Source organism: Cupressus sempervirens, chromosome 6, assembly GCF_028749045.1.
Source record: "Cupressus sempervirens isolate cs-2001-9-10 chromosome 6, ASM2874904v1, whole genome shotgun sequence".
Lineage (NCBI taxonomy): Eukaryota > Viridiplantae > Streptophyta > Pinopsida > Cupressales > Cupressaceae > Cupressus > Cupressus sempervirens.
Window position 1 is genome coordinate 54,177,863 of NC_143123.1, and position 12,285 is coordinate 54,190,147.

Sequence of the window (12,285 nt, forward strand, 5' to 3'; positions counted from 1 at the left end):
TAAGGGAAACAAAATCAAGCAAGAACAAGGAATAGAATCCGCCTTTAAACCAATCTTCACCTCTAAAAATGAATAGAACTTTACCTTAAATCTGCCTTTACCAATAACTGGGCTCTCATCAAATTCGGATCAGATTTCAAAAATTTCAACCTTCCTTGCAAATAATGATGCCCTAACAAAAATCAAAATTTCGACTTCCTTGAAATTGCCCACACTTGCCAAAAAAAATTTAGACCTCGAATCATGTAGCCTCGTCACCAAATAAAATCACCTAATTCTGAAATTCGCTGCCAAGAAAATGAAAAAAAATCTGCCTTAACAAAATCGCCCAAGCTGGAAAAAGATCAAAATTGCTCCAAAAATCGTCCTAGGGCAGAAATTCGCCTAAGCAAGGGGAAGAAAATGTCGCCAAAAAAGGAGAAAATCTGCTCCAAGAAGAAATTGCCCAAGCTCGAAATTGCCTTTAGAAGAAAATCGCTCACCCAAGGAGGAGGAGGAAGAAGGAATGAGGAAATAAGAATACCAATTTTTCTTGTCTCTCCTAGTGGGCCGACTTGCCCTGGAGGAAGAACAAAATTAAATTAGCTCCTTTATTAATGGCCCAGATTTAAATGCAATGTTAAAATTACTTAGTCCATAGTGAAATTGGCTCATTTTTTTGCTAGTTTTGATCAAAAATTGCAAAATAGAAGCAAGGTGAGCCTAGGAGATGTTAGAATTTGCATTTAATAACGTTTTGGCAATTAAAATATCATTAGAATTGAATTTAGCAAGCTAAAATCAATCTTCAATTCCAATTTACCAATTTCCTTTAACATTTAAAAAATCTTCCAGGCAATATTTCAACCAATTTAATGTGATTTTGCAATTTAACTCAATTTCAATTTTGCAATGCAATTATAAATTTTTTCTCTTTTTTTTTTTTTGATAAAACTAATCCTTTTCCTAGCAACCAAAAATTGAAACTCCAATTCCAATTTCACTATCAAAAATTTCTTTTTTATTGAAAAAAAATTGAGATTTTCCGAAATGACTAAATCTAACAAATTCATTTTTTGAAAATGCTCAAGTTTATACAATTATATCAAATTTTCAAAATTTCATCTAAGTCCAAAATTTGCAATTTTATCTTGCCAAGTATTATTTTGACCATCGAGAAATGTTGTTCTTTGAATTCTGTTTAGCCTAAGGATAAAATTACATGTTCCGAAAAATCAAGTTAACAACAGGTGAAAAAAATAAACTTAATCAAATCACATCCCTCCTGGCCCAAAGGTGTCCAAGGTGTAAAATTTTCAAATTGAAAACCTCTGGACAACTTCGACAAAAGAAATTTGCCAAGGCAATCGAAAAAGGGGGTCCCCAAAACTTTTGGGGTGATGATGTGAAAACCTCACAACAGTAAGTTGCTTTGCGAAAAAAATTGAGACTTTGTGAGTTTGGCAAGAACTCTCCAAGTTCACAAAGTATGTTGATAAACCATCTCAATGGATTAAAGGAATATCCGTAACAGAATGATGGTAGAGCAACACATTTCAAATTTGAATTTTCAGCTAAGATGATTCCCTTTGACACTGTAATATTTATGGATATCCTCCTCCAAGCATGGACATAATGTTCTACATTCCCCAAATGTGCAGGCTGTTTAGGATTGCTTTTACTATAGTTAAGAATCAAGATGTTTTCCAGCTTCTTGAAGACGTTCTCCTAATGAAGCAGCAAGCTGATTTAAAATGCACGGAATACTAATTTCCGTAGGGAGATTGGGTGTATCTTATAACGTACAGCCTTAGGCTTCACTTATATCCTAAGGAAGATTGGTAAAGTAGCATATCTTTGGATTTCTTTCCTTGCCCTAGAATCTATCATATATTTCATTTTTTGCGCTTGAAGCAATTTATGGGCTATGTTCCTATCTATTTAAACTTTACGAACTTAATAAAGAGTGTAAGCACATACTTGAACCTGAATCTGTATTGGACAATTGAAATCAGTCCATAACCTTCACATTATCAACACATTATGTTTCACTTTTTAAAACTAGATTGCATTCTGTTGGTAAAGATATTGTATTTTCGAGCGTTCTAGAGAAAGGAAGAAGTCTAACATGGTATCGTTTAATTTTTTGCAGAGTGGTGGTTATTGACCATCATAAGACTGCTCTTGACTACCTTCAACCTATCAAAGGGTGTGATTCAAACATTATTTCAGTTATAGACATGAAAAAAAGTAGTGCTACCATTGCATATGACTACTTCACTCAAAAACTTGAACATGCAACCCAAAAAGAGGTTAGTAGAAATTTGGATGATAAAATATTGTTGGATTTGACAATTTCTAGTGTATTATATTTTTAGTTTTTGTTAGTGACTCATCATTTTCTTGGTCCAGATCAGTGCCGTAGGACTTTGGTAGCTGCACAAAATCTAGATAGAGTGGAGTTGCTTTTTAGATATGTTGAAGATGCCGATCTTTGGAGATGGTTGCTTCCTGATAGTAAAGCATTCAATGCAGGACTTAACACTAAGCGACCCGATATAAATGCTATTTCTAACCCTTACATGTTTGATCAGGTGAATGCCACTGAGACTGGTAACTACTTTTGAGAAATAAACAACCCGAACATAAAATACATATAGAAATTTTCTGTTTGTGATATCTTTTAAAATTGCAAAATCATCAGGACTATAATATTATGAAGACAGTATTTCAGCTTGGAAGCATTCCAAAATAATCTAGTTGTTTTCCAGAGAAGGCATCATAAACAAAACAAAAGCAATCCTTGTTGCTTCTCTAGATGGCTTACCCTACCAGCATACCTACAAACATGAGAGTAATCAATTCAAATAAATTCATCACTAGACAGTTCCAAAGACTGCTGCTAGCTGTGATGGACATGAAAAATCACAAGTAATATTGACAGCAAGTTTCAAGTCTAAAATTGTATAACCAGTTTTAGCAATCAATGAAGATATCATATTTGTTCATTATTCCACTCGAAATAATACTAATTAATATAGAAGTATTATTATATTATGATATTGTAATTAATAAATCATCATTTTTTCTCCTCCAGCTATTCATATCCTGATGATGAATCACAGAGTGTGATTCGAAACGTTGATGCAAAAAAATGGCACACAATCGAATCCAGAATGCGCATCTTCATAATAAATCATCATTAAGATGTGATTATATGTTTACATTTTAATATATTCTTTTTATTACATTTTAATACTTATATTAAGACTGCATTATTATTAAATTATCATATCATTATATTTTCATTTTATATTCTTGTTCTTATCTTTGAGAAAAGAAGTGGACTATATATAGGGACACTTCCAATCCTCCATAATTAATAATGGGATAGTTTTTTTTTTTTTTTTTTTTGATCTGTAAATGGGCAAGGCCTTGATTATGTTTATTAATTCAAATTAATAATTTACAACAACGTCTCTCCGTTCAAACAGGCACTGGTAGGAAAGAACGGAGAAGAAAACCTCCAGTCTAGCCCGGGACTAACGTCTTTTATTATTACATTGTAAAAGGGGCATACTCCAATCAAATACTACAAATTTTATGTTTACAACAGAGAAGATTACAAAATAGATCGATACAATCGTTAGGAGTACATGAAAGCAATTGTGACCAATTTTAGAAGAACCAGTCTTGCCATTGTACATTACACTCCTCCCATTGCCAAGCAGATCACTCATCCCCCCTCCTTTACTTCACAATCAGCATGGTTAGTAAAAAACTACAAACATCTTTATAAATTAATGATAACCTTGGAAAAATACCCGAATGTTTCTAATAATTCCTACAAAAATAAAAATAAGTCTTATATCATGATAAATATATTCATACCTTCACTAGCTTCTTAACACTTCGATATTATTAATGTTGAATATCTTCCTAGCAATACCTAAAACCTAGTATTCGAGTATGATTCAAAACTTTGATATATTGATCAGAAACCTCATTCCAATACCTATATAAAGAGACCCGAAAATTTATATTTACAACAAAATAACTAGGATTAGTTTCAATCTGCCAAATAAAGCAGGGAGCACCATTGTTTAATCCCGAGCATAAAAACATAAACCGAGTAAAATACTACTTAGCATTAGTCATCACCTCTGAGCTCATGACCTCAAACCAGGATGCTTACCCTCGGTCATTGGACTGACAAAGTATCTAAATCCTGACCCATCATGCCCTGCTGAAAAAGCACAAACGGAGAACCAACCTTTGATGCAAATACTAATGATCCTTAGGGATATTAAATTCAAAAGTGAAATATGATAACCTAAGCAACTGAGATCATGCTATCCAATCTACATTTTCAGAACTATACTCTATAACTGTATTGGGAAACCAATTATATATATGATATGCAAAATGTTCACATCAAATGAGATGGTTTAAATCTGTGATGAAAACCAACATAATCTTTAACAAGTCTCGATCAGACTGATCAGAACTAAAGTCATTAACTGAATAAATTACTACATATCACCAGGCAACCGCTCTAAACTCAATACCTCCACCTTGGATGCTTAAACATCTGGCATTGGGGAGATAATGAATCAGAGTTCAAAATAGAATACAAAGTAGAAAAGAGATCTCTGCCACTTTCTACAATACTAAATTATATCCAGCAATAAGCTTAATCAAATCCTATCATATGCAAGCCCCAAAACAGCCATAAAAACCATTGAAAGGCCATAACATTGTCTTGAACTACCAATCACCTGGATCAGACTAGCAGAAGGATGTTTTAGCATGAGACAAATCGGAAGGAAGTCAATACAAAAAAATCAAACAGCACTACAGATTGCGTCTCCAAGACACCAAAATAAGACTCAAACAATTGGCAATCAAACTAACTAGGACTCAGAGTCAAACACCGAGCCCTAATCAGAGGAAAATGAGCTCTGAGTATCCTTCTAGAAACGAAACCATAACTTGGAAGAAAATAAAGATAATTGATAAGCCAGCCCTGGTCAGCATATGCCAAAATCTTCCTCCAACCTAGGAGGAAATGGAAGCTTGGCTCCATCTTGGGCCAAGCCAGATTGAAGGCCACCCTATCTCTAATAACTAGGGCTGGTCTCCTAGGAATATTGGCCACAGTGAGACTCCCCGGAGGATGGTCTATATACATCTCCAGAAGGAGCACATTCAAATCTTCATCTAAACTCAGAATAGCTTCAATTATGCCATGAGACCAAGTAGAATAAAAAATGTTAAGAAAAAGTCTTACCGTGGGCCACTTGTTGATTCCTCCTTTGGCCATGCAGCCAATGAATGTGCCATTCATCCTCTAGGTGTGCTCATATTTGAAAACTCCTTCACCGATAGCTTTGCTAACCGCAATACGGGTCATGCCATCTACTGCCTTGAGGATACGATTCCACCTTTCAAGCTTGATATTGCTTCTGAATGCCATCGTGCGAACCTTTGAGGTATGGAAAACACAAATGTTCATGTTCATCTTTTCTACGGGTTAACCTGACGACAGAGACGTGCTGCTAAGATACAAACAGGATCATAGGACGAAGCCTCTAGAAAAACTTTGAATGTCTAGAAGTTTTGATGGAGCTTGACGTCATAACATAATGAGAACAAGAACATACTCCAGCGATACAATGATGAATGGATCACTTAGGAACGTAAAGACTAAGTGTTTGAAGAAATCCTATAACACTGTATAACTAGAATCCTAAATAAGGCGTCCCATAGGAACCCTATATACTTGATATATATGTAATCATCTATTGATCACCTAATTACTATAAATTACTCGAAGATCTATAATATAAAATCTATTATAAATAGTTGAAACCATGAATAAACTCACCTTATATATTGATGATCAAGACTAGCTAACGTAAGTTAATCTAAATAGATACCAAGAGTCTAATAAATCACAAATGGACAAAAGACTAAAGAAAAAAGAAAACTAAGAGGTCATTGTCTCTCTCTGAACTCTAGCGAATTGACACCATCCAAATCCATATTAGCCAGACGATTCGCCTTCTGATTACCTTCTCGATAGATATGATAGATCCTGATATCCTCAAACCTATCTATAAGGCTAATGACTTCTTCTAGTTTAGAGTTTAGGACCCAGTTTGGAGTAACTCTATTTCTAATCGCATTTAAAATAATTTGCGAATCACCTTCGATAATGATGTTAGTTAAACCTAAAAGAAGACAAAGTTTTAACCCCTTTTCTAAAGCTCTGAGTTCTGCCAGATTATTAGAGGTAGGGCTAATGGACATCGCTTTTCTAGCAATCCATTGACCTGTATCGTCATTGATGATGCAACCAATACCAGCCGACCCTGGATTTCCTCTAGGAGCTCCATTGAAATTAAGCTTCGCCCATCCCATCGGCGGGGGGACCCATTTACAATATTTCCTAGCCTCCTTACTGTTTTTAAAATAAACAAGAGGAGGATTGATCTAGTTAGGCCATGCCTTTTTGATTTGACTATCCCAAAAGGAAAAAGAACTTTCTTCCATTCTGGTCTTCCTAATATAAGTGTTAGCTGTTTCAACAATGCTAGCTTCTATTTTAAGAACTAAATCTTCTAATTTCATCTCAGAATCACTGAATATCCTTCTGTTCCTTTCTTTCCATAATTCCCACATAAGGATGGAAGGATAGATTCTCCAAAGTTTACAATAAATGCCCTTGTGTTGGTACGAAGGCCACCCCTTGAGAAAATCATTAAGCGATTTCGGATAAGGAGCGTACCAACCTAACTTCTGAGTAAGCCACTCCCAAAAACCTCGAGAGTATGGGCAGCTAAAAAGAAGATGATCAACATTTTCGCTGTCCTGTTTGCAAAGAACACACCTCGAGGGCCCTATAATACCTAGTTTACTGAGTCTGTCTACCGTCAAAATCCTATTTTGAAGTGCAAGCCATAAAAAGAAGCCTGCCTTCAGTAAACAGGCCATGTCCCAACAAAGATTAAATGGGATTTCCACATCATCCCATCTTTTAGAGTTTATCAACGCTTTGTAGCCATATTTCACACTATACTTTCCATCATTTGCGACCGCCTAGATGAGCTTATCATTCCTATAAAGCTGTTCGATTTTCCTATCTTGGATGGTATTATTGTATACCTTGATTTCCACCGGATCCAGATTTGCATCTTTTGGCGGTTTCCAGATCCAATAGGAATGGTCTCCTATGGAAACTTTGTTTTGTAATCGCTAACTTTCCTACCCCACCGACTAGTTAATTTTTCTTTAAGGGACCTTGCATCATGCTTACTGTCTAACGATGGGTGCCCATCCCAAGAGTCTTCCCAGAAAAGGTCATCTTCACCCTTGCCAACATCCCAAGTCAAATATTTGCACACAAGGTCTCGACACTTAGTCATGAAGTTCCAACTTTTTGATCCTTTAGGAAGGGTCTTCATCCTAAAAATCGAAGTAGGATCTCCTGCATCCAAGTACTTATTGTACATCATGGCCCATTTCTGCTCTCTTTCCGAGTAAAGATGCCATATTAATTTAGCCCCTAGAGCTTCATTTTGCCATTGAAGATTTTTAATGCCTAACCCTCTACAAACCTTAGGTTTGCAAATGTTGTCCTGTTTAATGAGGGCCAGTTTTTAGATTCTTTACAATCGTTCCAAAGGAAATTTCTGAGTTTAGCCTCCAGCTTGTGGTGAAGAAACTTGGGGAGCGGAAGGTAGGAGAGCGGATATATAGGGATGACCGATGAAACTGAACTTATTTTCACACTCTTTCTGGCTTTCGTAAGCCATTTATCTTTCCAACAACCAATCCTTGCTTCTAGCTTTTCTAGGATATTATCCCAGACCTTACTAGATTTCACACCCTTTTCTAGCTCAATACCAAGATACTTACAAGGAAAATTACCTTTGTTAAAGCCCATAATATGACAAATCTGGTCTTCCAACATAGGATCTATGTTCAAAAAATAAATCTCAAATTTAGAATCATTCACTCTGACTGGAAGCTTTCATATATTGCTCTATGATGGATCTTAAATTAATAGCCTCTATCTTTGAACTTTCACCTGGCAATATTGTATGATCTGCATACTGTTGATGTGTAATATTGGGGACATTGTTGGTGACAGTAATGCCTTTAATTTCCTTACTGTTATAAGCCTCGGTAAGAGCTCTCCCAAAGGCTTCGGCCATGATGATGTATAAAAACAGAGACAAAGGGTTTCCTTACTTGATACTCCTGGAGATCCCAAAAAAGCCCTCAGGAGATCCATTAATGAGGACTGAAATTTTGGTAGAAGATATGCATTTGAAGATGAGGTTAATCCACTGGTGGGAAAACCCAAATGCTTCTAATGTTTTACAGAGAAAATGCCAGTCCATATCGTAGGCTTTTTGGATCTCAAGCTTCATAAACATACAAGCCTCTTTATTCTTTTGGGCCGAATGAATCGTTTCTTAAATAGTGAGAATGCCATCCAAGATAGATCTACCCGGTACAAACCTATTTGTTCCTCAGAAATCATCTTAGGAAGGATTAATTTAAGTTGATTTGCTAATATTTTTGAATTTTTTTTATAAACGGTATTACATAGCGCGATGGGCCTAAAGTCTCCTGGGTTTACTAGCTCTGACTTTTTAGGAATCAAAGTGAAAAAAGAATAATTAATTTAGGATAACAAAGATCCTCCCTTTCATGACGCTTCAATTGCTTCTCAAAGGTCTATACCTATGATATCCCAGCATTTCTGATAGAAAAATGCCTGAAATCCATCTGGACCTGGAGATTTGTTTGGATTCATGTTGAAAACAACTGATCTGACTTCTTCTAACGATATTGGTTTTTTAAGAGCTTTATTATCCTCTGCTGTGACCAATTTAGGGATTACTTTGAGCATAGAAGCTTGGGCTACTCTATTGGACCTGTCGAAATTATTTAATTTTTTTTGAAAGTGATCCACAAAGACCTTTGCTATTTCTTTTGGATTATCAGTCAAGATACCCATTTGATTTCTAATGCTTGCTATTTTACTCTTAGCCCTGTTATAAAGAGTGGAGTTATGAAAATATTTTGTGTTCCGATCTTCCTCCACTAGCCACCTTTCTCGTGACTTTTGTTTCCAAAATATTTCTTCTTTAGACAATATATCTTCTTGTTTAGCAAGCAGTTCTTTTTCTAACATATAGCTGTCATTATTCATGCCATACTTGATAATTTCTTGATTTAATTCCTTAAGTCTGTTTTCTACGTCCAATTTTTCTTTAAATATGTTATTGAAGTGTTCTTTGTTCCATCTTAGAATCTTTTCTTTGAGCAGCTTCATTTTGGACACAAAAATAAACATTTTAGAACCTTCAAACTTACCTAGAGACCACTAGTCTTTGATGTGACTTGAAAAGTTAGAATCTAAAAACCACATTTTTTCACATTTAAACGAATTCCTAACCGATTTTTGAGGCCCAGAAATGTCAATTCTGACAGGAAAATGATTAGAACCAGCAATAGGGAGAATCGAGGATTGGAGGGTAAGATTATTGGAATCTAAGTCTTCTTTGATAAAAAACCAATCTAGTTTTTTGGCAATATATGCAAAATCCTTCCGTTTGTTGTTCCAAGTGAAGTTCCTGTTATTGCAAGGGATATCAATTAAATTAAGACTCACACCATTTTCTGAAATCTTTAGTAGATTGAGGGATTTGTTGAGAGCCCCCTGTTTTTTCATTCATATTTAAAATAGTATTAAAGTCTCCTCCTAATAAAATTAAACTATTCCGATAATCTTTCAAAAAATGGCTAATATCTTCCCATATTTGATCTTTTCTCTATATTACTAGTTGGGCTATAAATGTTGATAAGAATAAACGTGAGATTTGATTTCAAACTTTTAACTAAACCACAATTCTAATAATTATTAGAGCTTAATAAATCTAAAGTTACTTTCTTGTGGTCCTAGATAACACCTAATCCTCCAGATGCACTTGTAGATTCGTGGAAGATAGAGCTCCAGTTACCTAGAGAATTTCCTAATTTGATTCCTTCTTTCTTATTTAATTTGGTTTCCTGAATTATTATCATTTCAGATTCAAATTGTTTAATGTTTTTTTTAATATTCTTTTTCTGCTAGGGGCATTTAAGCCCCTAGTGTTCCACGTTGTGATCTTCATGAATCCTTGGGAAGGATCTTCCCCTTCCCAATGTTAAAAAGCTGGCTGATTTTTTGCTGCTCTCGAGCCATACCATCTGCTTGTCTGAGTTCCTTGAGTGACTTTCTTCCTCTCCTAGATTTCAACTTGCCACATTTAGGGGATTTCATCCCTTGAAGATTTTTTATTATACCCAACTATTCCAGATTCTCATTTGCACTTTTAATTGTATCGGATTGATTATTCCCTTTGTCCTTCTCTTCTTCATCACTCAATTCTTGTAGTATCTTATCTGTTATATGCTGGTATTCTGTGGTGACTTTGTCCTCAACCTCATGTATCCTGCTTGTTGTCATAGTGTCTGCGCTTGACTTATTTTCTTCTTCAAAAGATATGAGGTCCCTTCTGAGATCTTCAAATGTATAATAATCCTCGCCCAGCTGTAGTACTTGTCTTAAAAGATCTTCTTTTTGAGATAGACTGACTTTATCTTCATTCTCGAAGTCAAATACCCGGATTAGATCTTTTGAAAACCTTTCTATGTTTCCCTTTTCCTCCTCTGTAAAAGCTTTTGCTTCTAAGTCTTCTTTTTCTTCCAAATTCTTATTTAAAAAATCCTAAAAGACTTGTACTAGAATGTCTTCAGACCTGTTTATTTTTGGTATGCAAATTTTGGTCTTGTCTTCAAAATGCTCTCTCTTTGGGGAAGGAGTCTGCCATAATTTGTAAAGCTGCTTCGGAATCTTGTTATCTATAGCTGAATTCAACCGAGGTGACTCTTCAGTCTGCTGCTTTTGAATTTGTGGAAGGGATTTGGTAAATATGCTTTTTTCACTCGCTAATGCTTCTCCAAATAAGAGAGATTGCTCCATGACTTCAATATTTTTAAGTGGAGATGCTGCACACTTATAGCCTTCCATATTGGTATCTAAGGAATTCTTCTGATCACTATCTTCCTTAGTTGCATCTTTCCTTTTTTGACCTTCTTTTCTTTCCTCTTATGTTTTTTGCTCTAACCAAAACTACTTTGTACCAAGGTCCTTCTGTCTGAATTGGGGCACTTTTCCAGACTATTTGACTTCTTCAATTCTGGAGGGTGCCGCCTCTCTACACCCTGATTTGCTGTGATAATGCTCTGCTGATTTCCAGCCATTTGGAATGTAAGATCATAATCTTTCTTTGCTCTATCATTATTTAGCTCTTCATCCCATATTTCTCCTGCTGAAACTATAGTGCTCTTTAAGTGAGCTTCCTTAGCATCGTATTCCTCTTGCATCATGCTTTGATGCCTAATTCTGATCATGGAGTGGGATCTATCGAGATCTGATGCCTTTTGTAGTGTACAAAAGGAAAACTTCTGCTCATCATTAAGTCTGATAATCTTTGTGATGTTACCCTCATATCTCTGGATGTTCAGATTATATATAGATCTATTCGTAATGATTTTGATTGAATCAAGCTTCATCTTATTTACTTTACAATTAATTAAGAGTTTAATGTTATTACATCTCTCAAAGGAGGCATCTAATCCGATTAATTCTCCCATAGATTGGCCTATCCTTTTAATGATACCTATTTGGTTTAATTTTGGAGGAATAGGGTTAATGGAAAGCCACGTTGGAATAACAAAATTTAAATTATCTTCATTACAATTAGGAGTCCAATCAAAAAATTTAACAGCATGACCATTATAAAAACGCTCAGAGTCAGCAAGAAAATCTCTTTTCACATCTTCCTCACAACAATGAATAAAAGCCAATCTGTTTGTATAGTGAGAAATACTTACCTGGTAGCCACAATAATCCTCCAACCATTCGATTAGATTTGGTTTAATTTTGGAGGAATAGGGTTAATGGAAAGCCACGTTGGAATAACAAAATTTAAATTATCTTCATTAAAATTAGGAGTCCAATCAAAAAATTTAACAGCATGACCATTATAAAAACACTCAGAATCAGCAAGAAAATCTCTTTTCACATCTTCCTCACAACAATGAATAAAAGCCAATCTGTTTGTATAGTGAGAAATACTTACCTGGTAGCCACAATAATCCTCCAACCATTCGATTAGATTCTGCAGCTCTTCTTTAGGACCATTCCAGTAGGTGAACAGACTGACCTCCTGACATTCCTGCCAA

The 12,285-nt window shown here is 35.3% G+C and overlaps 1 protein-coding gene across 2 annotated transcripts in view; it reads left to right on the forward strand.

Moving 5' to 3' along the window:
* The window catches only part of LOC149551102 (uncharacterized), a 169,987-nt gene that overhangs the window by 29,181 nt on the left and 128,521 nt on the right, over positions 1-12,285 (forward strand). The window contains exons 3-4 of one of the 2 annotated variants that reach the window (XM_089786674.1): positions 2,132-2,291; positions 2,397-2,573. In XM_089786674.1, coding sequence (XP_089642800.1) covers positions 2,132-2,291; positions 2,397-2,573 — 337 coding nt within the window. The remainder of the gene's footprint in view (positions 1-2,131; positions 2,292-2,396; positions 2,574-12,285) is intronic. The other variant, XM_089786675.1, reaches the window with a different exon arrangement.